Here is a 13,179-nt window from a genome sequence, read left to right as displayed (position 1 = left end):
GTTTTTTTAAGATGATTCGAATGTGTAATTATGGTAATGAATGACATGCTACTCATTTTTACCATTACATGGATGCTTCTGAGCGTTTCTCAGACAAAGTGTTATTGTTTAACAGACCATCAGAGGGAGCCATTTGAAAAAGCACTTTTACTAAGTCAGAGTACAGTGTCGCTGTGGTTGGACAAACGGCTGGTGAACGGAGACTGTTATAAGTCTGAAGGAAGTGAAATATGAATTTCTTTGATTTTATTACAAGGTCTATGCCTTAAAATCTCTCTAAGACTAATTTCTATAAACTTGGCATGTTTGACTTAAAAAAACATGCATAATTTGCGCATAACATGCATAAAAAAGCATGATTTGTATGTGAGTGTGTATCTTGCGATAGTCTGGCATCCCATCCAGGCTGAACCCCGCGCTCATGTCCTGAGCCTCGTGGGACAGGCTCCAGGCCCCCTCGACAATACTGGCCAGGATGGCTGATTGAAATTACACTTAACAGTTACAAAATAATATAAAGAAAAATAGGGACATCTAGTGACTTGAGAATTGTGAATTTCACAATTCAAATTCAACGTTGTGCGAACTGTAAGTAAAAACAATGTATTGATATGGAAATCTCATAAACGCCTATTTTATTCATAACAAAACATAGGAAACATCAAATGTGTAAACAGAAAATTTACCATTTTAAGGAACAAAATAAGGTAATTTTCAATGTCAGGGCAGCAACACGTCTCAAAAAAGTTGGGAAAGGCCATGGTTACCACTGTGTGGCATCACCTCTACTTTTAACAATGGTCTGTAAACGTCTGGGGACTGAGGAGATCTGAGGAGGGGCTTGAGTTTTGGGAGAGGAACGTTGTCCCATTCTTCTCTGATACAGAATTGTAGTTGCTCAGTTGTCCTATGTCTTCTGTGTCGTAATTTTCGTTTTATGATGCACCAAATGGTCTGAATGGGTGAAAGATCTGGACCGCTGGCAGGCCAGTTCAGTACCCAGACCCTTCTACAAATCTGTTATGTTGTAATTGATGCAGTTTGTGGTTTGGCATTTTCATGTTTGAAAAAGCAAGGTCTTCCCTGAAAGAGATGTCATCTGGATGTGAGCATATGTTGCACTAGAACCTGGATATACCTTTCAGTATTGATGGTGCCTTTCCAGATATGCAGGCTGCCCCTGCCATACGTTCTAATGCACCCCCACACCATCAGAGATGCTGGCTTTAGAACTGAGCACAGATAACACACTGGGTGGTCCATCTCTTCTTTAGTCCGGATGACATGGTGTCCCTGGTTTCCAAAACGAATTTCAAATTTAGATTCGTCTGACCACAGAACAGTTTTCCACTTAACCACAGTCCATTTTAGATGAGCTCAGGCCCAGAGAAAGATGATTCTGGATCATGTTCAAATACGGCTTCTTCTTTGAATACTACAGTTTTAACTGGCATCTTTGGATGGCATGGAGAATTGTGTTAACTGGCAATCATGCCTATTTGTAAGGCAGCGCCGCCTAAGGGCCGAAGATCACGGGCATCCAGTATGGCTCTTTGGCCTTGTCCTTTACACACGTAGATTTCTCCAGATTCTCTGAATCTTTTGCTTATATTATGTGCTGTAGATGATGAGATTTTCAACCGCTTTGCAGTTTTATACTGAGGAACTTTTTTTCTGAAATTGCTCCACTATTTGTCAGTGCAGTATTAGGGGGATCTTTACTTGTGAGAGACACTGTAACTCTAAGAGGCTCTTTTTATACCCAAGTATGCTACTGACCTGTGGCCAGTTGACCTAGTTATTTGCAAATTGTTCCTCCAGCTGTTGGGTTTTTGTACCACTAACTTTTCCAGCCTCCCATTGCCCCTGTCCCAACGTTTTTGAGACGTGTTTCTGTCATGAAATAACAGAATCATATAGAAATCTCATAAACATATTTTATTCACAACAGAACATATAAAACATATCAAATGTTTAAAGTGAGACATTTTGCTATTTCATGAAAAATCATTTTGGATTTACAATTTGCATAACGACTTTGGACAAAAAGTTCCGACTTTTTTGGAATTGAAGTTGTAGAATCTGTAACTGATCATTATTTTAATTTATGTAGTTGGAAATGACATCCTTATAAAAATCATTTGGGGGATATATTCATTGTTCTTTTTCCATATCCATTTATCTTTAAACTTGGAAGGTCCCGTGACCAAGGTGAATGTAGGTTTAATGATTTGCTAACATTAATGTTAAGGCTATTCATCTATCAGATAAAAAAATGTCTGTATTTGTATAATGTATAATCTGTATAATTCTAGAGATGAAGCTTAACCAATGGGATGAGGAGGAGGAGTAGGTGGAGATTGGGTAGATCCCACACTGGACGTTTTGGCAAGTGCCTGGAACGTGGCAGAATCGACCCTGTATTGGTGTGTCAGAAGCACCATAAAACTCCAATGTAAAATCAATAGAAAGCCCTACATTTGTCCAGAAGATGAATCAGCATTAGCTAACCGCATCAACATCCTAGCCAAAAGAGAGTTTCCCTAGTGGAAACAGTAAATCAAAGCCTGAGCTTCCAGTGTGCAAAAGGGAAAAGGCTAATCAGAAAGCTGGGTGTTATTAGTCAGATGGGTTTATGAACAGGAGCCCGACCCTAAGTGTCAGAAAGTCTGAAGCCATAGAGTAGCTTTTAATGAATGATAAAGAACCTTGAGTTTGTTTCAACCAACCAGTTGAGTTCTCTGTAACTGTGATTCTTTATACTCAACTGGTTGAATCTTGGTCTGGATTTTTACTTTCTGGACCTGAACTATCCACCTCTGCAGCCCGGCATTGGAAAATGTTCCATCCAGGGTCTGAAACTGGGCTCCAGGTTGACTTTCTGTCATCAGAATTTCTTGCTTAAATCCAACAAGTTATCCAGTTAAGCAAGAAATCCTGCTTCATGATAAGGCTCCAGGAGGCTCATTTATCAAAGTGCATACACAACATTTTACGGAAAATCCCAGATTTATCAAACAAAACCTGATAGGGACAAAATTGTATATTTACAGAAATTCTGGAGGAGGTGAACTCCCATTGTAAAGCAGGGAACTGCAGGTAAACCAGTGAAATAACTACACACATGCCAACAATTCATGCCATCAACTCGTGTCTTCATGTGAAAAACAGTAAATCTAAAAAAAATGTGAACTGGTATGTATTGTAATTGGTATTATTATTTTATTAATTACAGTTATTTATTCTACTGGGATTCTGTTTATTTAAACCAAAGATAATTTGATCGTTTAATTTGCTATTTGAAATGCTATGTATTCTTACCTCTTCCCATGAATTGAGTTAAAAGGAATGAACTTTTATGGAACCAAGATTATTCATTTTTTTACTGTTTGCTCTTTGTGTAATGTCTTTACACTTTAAATTTTCAGACATGTCCAGTTTTTATAATATAATTGGGGCAATCAACTGCACTGACATTGCACTAAGGGCACCTCAAATCAAAATTTATTTATCAAATGCACAACAGTACTACATGCAGCAATAGTTGCAGAAAATGAAATGATCACTAATTAAGCTACCTCTGTCAATGGAAAGCCATTTCGTTCTATTAATGTGTAAGTCATCTGTGATGTCGACTTGACATTGACAAACACAGTGGTTCAGTGGTCTGGGTTAACTTTGTTCATTTTGCATTGTGCTCTGGCACAGCAGTGCATAATAGAGCATCCCCTATAGACAGCACACATAGGTCGAAGTTTGAGGGTGAAGATGGCCTGATAAATGCTGTCACACTGGCCCTATGCACAACAAGCCGCTTCTTTCTCTTCGGATCCAACTGCTTTTTTCGGGGCATTTTGTAGAGCTAACAGAATTTACTGCAGCTGCGATGTGTTGCAATTCAATACATTTTTGAATATTCAACTTTATTGTCATTGCACAAGGTACATGTACTATGACAATGAAATGCACTTTAACAACTAATCTGCTGGTGCAAAATAGAGCAAAAATGCTACAAACGGCTGTGCAAGATGTACCAGTCGACCATAACATTACAACCACCTGCATAATATTGTGTAGGTCGTTGTTGAGCTGCCACTACAGCTCTAATTCACTCTGAGGCATGGACTCCACAAAACCTCTGAAGGTGTCCTGTGGTATTTGGCACCAGGATGTTAGCAGCAGATCCTCTAAGTTCTTTGAGATGTGAGGTGGGGCCTCTATTGATTGGACTTGTTTGTCCGGCATATCCCACAGATGCTTGATCGGATGGAGTTCTGGGAAATTTGGAGGCCAAGGCAACACTTTGCATGGTTTTTCTTGCTCCTAAAACCATCCCTAAAAAGTTTTTGCAGTGTGGCATGGCGTATCATCCTGCTGACAGAGGCCACTGTCATTGGGGAATACTCTTGCCATGATGGGGCATACTTGGTCTGCAGCAAGGTTTAGGTAGGTGGTACGTGTCAAAGTACCATCCACATTAATTCCAGGAGCCAAGGTTTCCCCAGAGAACATTGCCATCACACTGCTTCAGCCATCTTGCCTTCTTCCCATAATGCATCCTAGTACCATCTCTTCCCCAGGTAAATGATGCACACGCTCCCAGTCCACATGAGTCAAATTTCCTGTTATATCATCAGACCTGGCCGCCTTCTTCCATTTCTCCATGATCCAGGTCTGACACTCACATGCCCATTGTAGGTGCTTTCAACTGTGGACAGAAATCAGCATGGGCATTCTGACCAATCTGCAACAGTGCAGCCCCATATGCAGCAAGCTGTGATGTACTGTATGTTCTGATACCTGTCTATCACAGCAACTTTTTGTATCAATTCGTGCTACAGTAGCTTTACTCTGGGATCAGACCAGACGACTTAACCTTCATTCCTCACGCGCATCAATGAGCCAGTTGGCCTTCCTTAGACCAGTTATGGCAGGTGCTGACCACTACATATCTGGGAACCCCCCACAAGACCTACTGTTTTGGAGATACTCTGACTCAGTCATCTAGCCATCACAGTTTGGCCCTTGTTAAAATCAGTCAGATCCTTATGCTACTCTATTTTTACTGCTTTCAACACATCAGCATCAATACTGGACCATTTCATTCCCTAATATGTAATGGCGTCCTTGATGGGTACCATTATAATTAAATAATCAGTGTTATTTGCCTATCCGTGTCTTTAATTTTATGCCTGACTGGTTTATTCATCTGGGGCAGCATGGTGGTGCAGTGGTTAGCACTGTTGCCTCACACCTCTGGGACCTGGGTTCGAGTCTCCACCTGGGTCACATGTGTGTGTAGTTTGCATGTTCTCCCCATGTAGCCGTGGGGTTTCCTCCGGGTACTCCGGTTTCCCCCCCACAGTCCAAAAACATGCTGAGGCTAATTGGACTTGCTAAATTGTCCATAGGAGTGCATGTGTGAGTGACTGGTGTGTGAGTGTGCCCTGCGGTGGGCTGCCCCCCCATCCTGGGTTGTTCCCTGCCTCATGCCCATTGCTTCTGGGATAGGCTCCGGACCCCCCGCGACCCAGTAGGATAAGCAGTTTGGAAAATGGATGGATGGTTTATTCATGAGTGATAAATAAATGCACAGATAATGTATGTCTATAGATTTTTTTGTTTGTGATAAATGTACTTAAAACCCCAAATATTTTGTCATGCCTCTCAACACCAATGAAAATTCCTCTTCTTTTTTGTTTTTTAATTTATCACAATCAGACTTTACAACAAGAAAGGCTTTATTTGCATATTATATGGGCATACAGCTCATTTACATTGAAAATTTGTCTAAGGCTACTGGGCAGGTTAATGCACATGCCTCCGTTTACAAGGTGGTTTCCCAGAGGACATGTGCCTACACCAAGTTTAACTAATCCAATATTTTTTTGTCTGTATGCACTTTATTCTTTTTGTGTTTGCACTTTTTTGACGATGAAATTTACACAAAGTTTGATAAATGAGGCCCCAGATGGTCTCAGGCGAGATGCCTCATCCTTTGCCAGCTTTAATAGAGCTAATGAGAATTGGCCATTTCAAAGAATAATGGCGGAATGGCTTCACGGATCTCCAACAAACACCGGGGAAGACTGGGGTAAAACGGCAACTCACAGCAACGGCAAAGCGGGCTTTAGCGGCGGTGTTATCTGTCCACTGAATCCGGACTACAGTGACCCTGCCCTGTCAAGAAAAGATTCAAAGCCCTCATCATTCCGTTATGCCAGTAATTCTTGTGAAAACGAATGACCAAAGGAAAGAGGCTGTGTGTGCAGTCTGCAGGAGTTATGGGGACCAGATGGACCTTAAATGAAGGAAAGACTGGCTGTGTGATGTGCCACCGACGGCCCCGTGAGGCATGTATCGGAACGAATCATGGATGACGAAGAAACCCACACATACACGGACTGTCTGTTTTTGAAATAATGAATCGAGTGATTTGTTGCTCATCTCTGTTCACCAAAAAGGAAATGTCATCTGTTTTAGCAATTTAGAATGGATGTAATCAAAAACATTTACTTATGTGCAAATAAAGACCTGAAAAAAGAAATGTTATTTTATTTATCTGTGACTCAACATTTATACCACATGACATTATGTATACATTTTAAAATGAAGTGGTTTAAATTAATTTAAATTAAATTAAATGACAACACGAGAAAAATAACGATTGATCAGATATGGCAACACTACGTGATTTTCCCATATTATCAAATCCAACCACAAAAATTGTTTTTCCACAAAGAATACAAAAATGTATTTCATGTTTCCTGTAAATATTTGCCTGCATTTTTTTTTTAATCGCACAACGCCTTGGAAAATTCAAGCTAAAATATGCTCTCCTAAAGTATTCTTTTAATGTAAGTAAATCGCATAATTGAAATTTACAAAGATTGCTCCAGTCTACCTGAGTTCACCCCCTGTGGGGTTTTCAAACTCGTTTCAAGCATATCAGTTGATTATGAAAAATGGGGTTCATTCAGCGAACAATGTAACTAGAATATCTATCTATCTATCTATCTATCTATCTATCTATCTATCTATCTATCTATCTATCTATCTATCTATCTATCTATCTATCTATCTATCTATCTATCTATGTATCTATCTATCTATCTGAGAAGAAATCAATTGAGGACATAATCAATGCTATTTTCACTAAATGACAGGGTAAGGAGATGCTGTCATTGCCCCTGCTTAGAATAGATAGTCCATTTATGACACATTTTTTCCTCGCTTCGATTGATTGTGGGGTTTCCCTGCCAGGGCGCCACGGGCTCGCCGCTTTCCGCGATTGGAGGCGGTGCTGCGCGCGCGGAGGTGTTACCGCCCGCGGACTGCTGGAGCGCTCGTGCGGCAGTTGTTGCATGCGCATTGCACGCCTCTCGCCGCCGACTCTGGCCGTGCGAAATACGACCGCATAATTGCTGACATCTTCCTCCTAGAGTGGTCTGAATCAGTGGTAAGTGGGCTTTCCACTGCCCCCCACTCCTCCGTTTTGCTGTACGACGTTTCCCGTGGTACTGTTAAGCAATGTTGTGGTTATTGGCGGCGAACAATTGCATGGATTAATGAACTGCAAATAGGTGGATGGGTGGCTGTAGATTCAAAGGAATAAAATGCTGTCCGTTAGGGAACGGACTGAGATCCTGGACCGAATGAAATCTGCAAAGGCGATATGAATGGGAACCCACTTTGTTGGGAAATGAATTGCATTTTAGCAGTTATCTTTCATGCAGTACTTCCACATTTTAAGTGTTCTTGTCTTCTATACTTTTTAAAGACAGCTTTTCTAATCAATTTCCGTGGCAATTTGCACACCTACTTCCTCAATCAAGTTAGAACATGACGATGTGGTTATGGTTTGCTCTAAAACCCAGATATCTCAACAAAGGCAAAAAGGAGCCTTCTCTTCCTACAAAGCGAGCCACGCACTGTCGTTTTTAATACTGTTTAGAGTGTTCACTCGTTATCATCTGGTGAAATGAGTCTGGCAAAAAAAGCTGTTGCGACAGCCGAGAATGCATTGTAAAATTCATTCATGAACTCGGCACCGGCTTACCTCTATGCAGTATGCTGCAGTCAGTTATATATCTGAGCAATTGATTTTCAGTCTCCGTTCATGAATTTCTTTCATTTTTTTCCTTTGTCTAAAGGTTGACAGGGTGTAGGATTTGGGATTAGTGGAAGAGGGGCGGGCACTTCAATAACTGCGATTTGACGGACGCTGGAATCAATGCATGTAGGGTTTCTACTGGAAAACCATATTTATATATCTCCGCCCTACACATGCATACTAAATTAACAGATTTTTTATATTGAGGGGGACATGCTACTGCCCCCTCCACACCCCCGCCTACTCCCTTGTCGAGATTTATATTGAGATGCAGTGCCAGGGGCGCTGCGGTGTGAAGCTCCAGGGAGCTCTTGCCGAAGCTTGTGAGATCTTTGATGGCCTGACACAAGCCTGGCAGCTGTGCTATACCAGTCTCTGCAGACCCCAGCGCAGAGATACCCAGGGTATTTTGAGTCTCCTGGCGCCTTCTGGATGTCTACCCTCTTGTTTGCTGTTGTTAATGAGGAGCCTCAGGTGCACCATCGGCCAATGCGTCAAGCCCACCGGGTCGCTATCCCGCTGGCACGGGGAGCTTGAACGGAATACCTTCCGCTTCTGCGGATCCTTCCTTGTGCCTATGCGGTCCGTGTGGCCATTAGTCACCCCCCCTTCCTTCCCCAGGCTCTCTGCCACTCGGTTATGCGGAGGCATTAAGAAAGGGAGGGGGCTGATCAGACGAGGATGAGGGACAGGGTGGACATAATAGAGAAGAAAAACAGAAAGCAAAAAGAAGCAGGTAGCCATAATTGTTAAGGCCGTTGGTTGAATATCTGGGGACCAAGTTTTCTTTTGGATGACATCAGGTAAGGGGCTAAGCATAACTGATGTTATTAGTAAGATAGTAGCTTACATGTACTGTTACAGACAGTATTGCGGTAAGAGGTGGGTGATGTTTTACTGGATGAAAGTAATGTATTACTGTAATGGCTGAACAGACGTAATTGATATAAAACAGGTGAAGGAGAAAAGTAAATTTTTTCGCGAATAACGGCACTCTTTTTGCATTATGTAAAAGGTGGATACTCATTGTCAGTGGTGTTACGCATCTTTTATTTTTATCGCACATGCTTTTCCTGAAGTTTTCCCCTTTTTTTCGGTACCAACTTTTTTCTGTAGATCGCTCTTATACATTATATATATTTCTCAGGCGTCTCCGGGGGTAATTAATATTTCCATGGAGTGTCCCCCGCGGAGCTTTAAGGCGATGGAGTCCGCATTTACCGTCGGTTTTAGGAACTTTCAATGTAATACGGTCTAGATCTTTGGCTAATTTAGGAATTAGGGTAATGTTTTGATGTGCTTGACACCACCAGCGGAGCAGGGTACCTGAATCAAATAAGAGGTTGATTGCTGCAGTCCCAGCCCATGACAGAGCGCCTAAATAAGTCACGTTTTCCGCAAAACCTTAAAAGATAATTAAGCGGTGAACCTGTTCCCGTTTCTGCAGGCTGCTGGCCTGCAGTAAACCTCAAGAGGCAGATGACATAAGGGACAGTGACTGAAAACGCAGAGAAGTTGTCATTTAAAATGAGAAAAAAATAAAGGTGTTGTGTTTGCTTGGCTTCTTTGTACGGCTGACTTTCATTTAGGGTTTCTTTAAATACGATCTCTGTCAACACGATGCGACGATACTGTACTTGTATTGGTCTCTCCTCCCCACTGTATTTTTAACTACTGTCTACTGGATATTAAGATTTTCAGAGCAGATTACCGTTACACAAGTAATGGTCGTGTGCCAGTTACCTAGAGACCAACATACGCTTTAACAAGATACGACTGACCAGGATATATCGAAAGTTGACCTGGTGCATAATTCCATCTAGTCTATCTAAAACAGCTGGAAATAAATTGTAAATGCCGAGTTTGCTGCAAATTCGTCGTCCTGTGAACTTAGTAGTAAATTTCGAGAGATTAATCGCTGTTAATGCGATATTAATAGACAGGATGTTTGGACTTGGGTGACCTGGTTCACTAAAAAATCACGCATAAAATCGATGCCGCAGTATTTTCTGAGCTTCCTTAAATGCTCTGGAGGGGGCATGTCTGTATGTGTGCGTCTACATTGGCGCATAGCCTGTTTTGTTAATTGTTTCACGACAAAGTCGTTAAAAATTCAGCTAAAACTTAGAGAAGTGTTTGGTCTGAAACTCCCACACATCTAAAACATATCTGTGCTTTGAGAGTTTGCGCAACACAGTGTTATTTTATTTAAAGCCAATTATTTAAATATAATGTGACGCATCAGTGCTACTTGCATAAACTTATTTTTGCGCATGTTCAGGGGAAATAGGGCACAAGTTTTCGGGTCTCTGTTCCTGTTCTTTCTCCTCCCACAGATAGATTGTGCTTCGACTCTGGATTTTCCTAGGTGGCTTTCAGATGGTGTTACTATCTTCACTGCTTGTGGGGTTAGGGTTAGGGTGGGCCTGGGTTTTACACCAGGAAGCACAAGGCATGCGACCAACAAGGCCGTGGATGGGCACACTCACTATAGGCACCTGGAAGATGTGAATTCACCTGAACTACATGCCTTTGGACTGGAGGAGAAAAGCAGAGTACCCAGAGCATATTCCAGGAAACGGTAGGAAGGGCATTGGACCTGCGTGGCCTCAGAGCTGCACATATGAAATGATGCCAGAAGTGTACGGGAATGAGGCTGTGGTGCTCACCATGCTGCCCAAGGGAGCGAGAAAACTGGCAGGGAAAACCCTCCAGGTGTCTTCATAGCCAGACGGCTCTTTTGGTTAGTTAACCAAGGGCTGTAAAACAGAGGACCACACATTTCAGAACGAGATCGTGGATCAAGCGAGATCATTAAGTATGACCAAAAAGCTGGGAATCACAAAACTGGAAGGAACACTGTGAATATCCTTCATCGCTAGAAACCCTTTGCAACCTTTCCAGCAGCCTGTCTTGCTTGCCAGGTCATTGCTATTCCCTCCACTATACTAGTAGCTTATTCTTAACCTTAACTACCTACCCAAATTTCCATCTGTCACCTAACAGCCTGTTCCACAGTGATGCCAAAGTTTACAGGTAAACATGTAGTGCTGAAAAAAATATCGCAACTGAGGTGGAAACTGCACAGATTTGCTAATGGCATGATCAAACTCCAAAATCCACCCTTCCATCTGTCTGTCTTCCAACCGCTTAGCCAGTGCTGAACATGGGCCCTGTCCCACAACGCAGTGGTCACCCTGCACAGGATGCATGACAAACCAGCGCTAGTTCAACACTATTAATTTGTACTTGTTACGGCTTCTTTTTAGTCTAAGTTCCCTTTGGGAGTGTCTCACATCACCACCGGCGTTCGCTAACTGAGGCTGAGCCGCCCACATCCGTGCCTGGCTCCAAATGGATGACTGTGGCTTGGCCGACAGTGAAGTTTGTGACGCACCATGAGAGTCTGCTTTGCCTGCACAGATCAGCTGGTTGGCATCCTGGCTGTTGAGCGCTGGCTGCCCAAACACATTTTAAAATCCAAAATCTGTCCAGCTCTCCAGCTGAATTAATTAGGAATGACACTCGGTATATTAGAGATACCTGCATCCTCTCCTTTACAATCCATTTACAAATTTTAGGCTTGAAACCAAGCATTATGGGTAATAGATACTTATATGTGTGGCTGTAATGTTCAGATAAACCACAGGGATTTAATGAATGTCACGTTTGGGCTTATTGCTGAATGAATGAGAGCTGCTGACTGTGGCACCCAGCCTGTTAGCGTTTAGGGGGGGGGGGGGGGGGGTGCACTGGCACAGGGGAAAGTGAAGGATTTATAATATCCTGGGGTGTAGTGCTCACTGTGGTCGAGGTAACTTTTTGTTAATCCTTCGCTGGATGTATGGAAAGCTGAAAGCGACAGGAAGTGACAGGATTACTCTTATTTTGCATTCCTTGATTGGCAGAGAGAGAGAGATGTCAGGGCTTATTAGCCCCAGGAGAATCGAGTTGTTTTCTAACTGAGCGGGACTGACTGAGTCTTCTGGAAGGTCCATCCTGCAGTGGCAGCGTGCTCCGGTTCTCCTAGGGAGCCGCCTGCCTGCCCGCCTGCCTGCTGCCGCCGCATGGCAAGGTGGCTCCTCACTCCCGACAGATGGCCACGCAGATGGTCCCACTTCTAATTTTGTGTGCCGGAAAAACCGCGTCCCGTTCCGTGCGTCACTCGTCACTTTCACCGCTTTTCATCGGTCATGTCTCTTGCAGTGTCCAGGACCGTGCCTGACGCTTCTGATGACAGAATGAGACTGTGTCCACTAGCCGGTGCCGAGCATTCCAGCATTTTCTCTTTATCGCCTGCTTTGTCCACAAGGGCGGTGACATAGCTCAGTGGGCAGTACTGTAGCCCCATACCTCCTATTCCTGCCCCCAGCTCTGTGTGGGGTGTCTGTGTTCTCCACATGCCTGTACCTGTCCCACCTCTCGCTTTCCAGAAACATGCTGGGTGAGTTTAGATGGAGTGGCCACTGCGATGGACTGGCATCCTGTCCAGGGTGTCCCTGCCTTCTGCTTCCTGGGAAAGGCTCCAGGCCCATCATGACCCAGTGCTGGATAGGCACTTATGGATAGCCATACCCAAAACAGGTGAATTAGTGAAATGCACTGTGAGAACTTGATGGACGTGAGAAGCGCTGGAACTTTAAGTACAGTCATGAATAATTCAGAAGGCCTCATTTGGAGGAGGAGCAGCTTGCTGTCACAATCTACCAGCACCAGTAATCTATGCCGATTGATTTACGGTCCCCCCTCATTGGTCGAACCACCTGCCACTCAATGTCGTATTCGCTCACCTTTGCTGTCCATTTCCTCTTAGATCTTCTGAGACACTCGTTGGCAGGAGGATAATGAGATTTTGTGCTGGGCCAGAGCTAGCTTCTAGATATTAGGTTAATGATTAGCATTTTGGCCAAAGTGGTTTTTTCTTTAATCACAGAGCAGGTTCTGCCTGTGTCTGAAATGGTCCTCAGGTAGGAGCAGCTAAAATGGCCACATGTAGGCAGGGAGCATGCTGCCTCTTCACCCTGTCTGTTGCCATGAAACACAGAGCGTGAGCTAGCAGCATGCCT

General features: G+C 43.2%; 1 protein-coding gene across 10 annotated transcripts in view; it reads left to right on the top strand.

Annotated features, from left to right (window-relative positions):
- Positions 1-7,317: 7,317 nt before the first annotated feature.
- LOC125721479 (rabphilin-3A-like) overlaps positions 7,318-13,179 on the top strand; it is a 32,915-nt gene continuing 27,053 nt past the window's right edge. For 4 of the 10 annotated variants that reach the window (XM_048997461.1, XM_048997459.1, XM_048997460.1 and 1 more), the window contains exon 1: positions 7,318-7,459. Coding sequence is in view for 3 of the 10 variants with exons in the window: in XM_048997434.1 (XP_048853391.1) it covers positions 8,907-8,916 (10 nt within the window). In the remaining 7 variants the exon portion in view is untranslated. Of the gene's footprint in view, positions 7,460-8,617; positions 8,917-12,546; positions 12,698-13,179 lie in introns of those variants that run through there. The other 6 variants (XM_048997425.1, XM_048997450.1, XM_048997458.1 and 3 more) reach the window with 4 other exon arrangements.

This window comes from Brienomyrus brachyistius, chromosome 2, assembly GCF_023856365.1.
Source record: "Brienomyrus brachyistius isolate T26 chromosome 2, BBRACH_0.4, whole genome shotgun sequence".
Classification (NCBI taxonomy): Eukaryota; Metazoa; Chordata; class Actinopteri; order Osteoglossiformes; family Mormyridae; genus Brienomyrus; species Brienomyrus brachyistius.
Note: the sequence above shows the minus strand (reverse complement) of the source record. Positions and strands in the feature narration are given on the sequence as shown.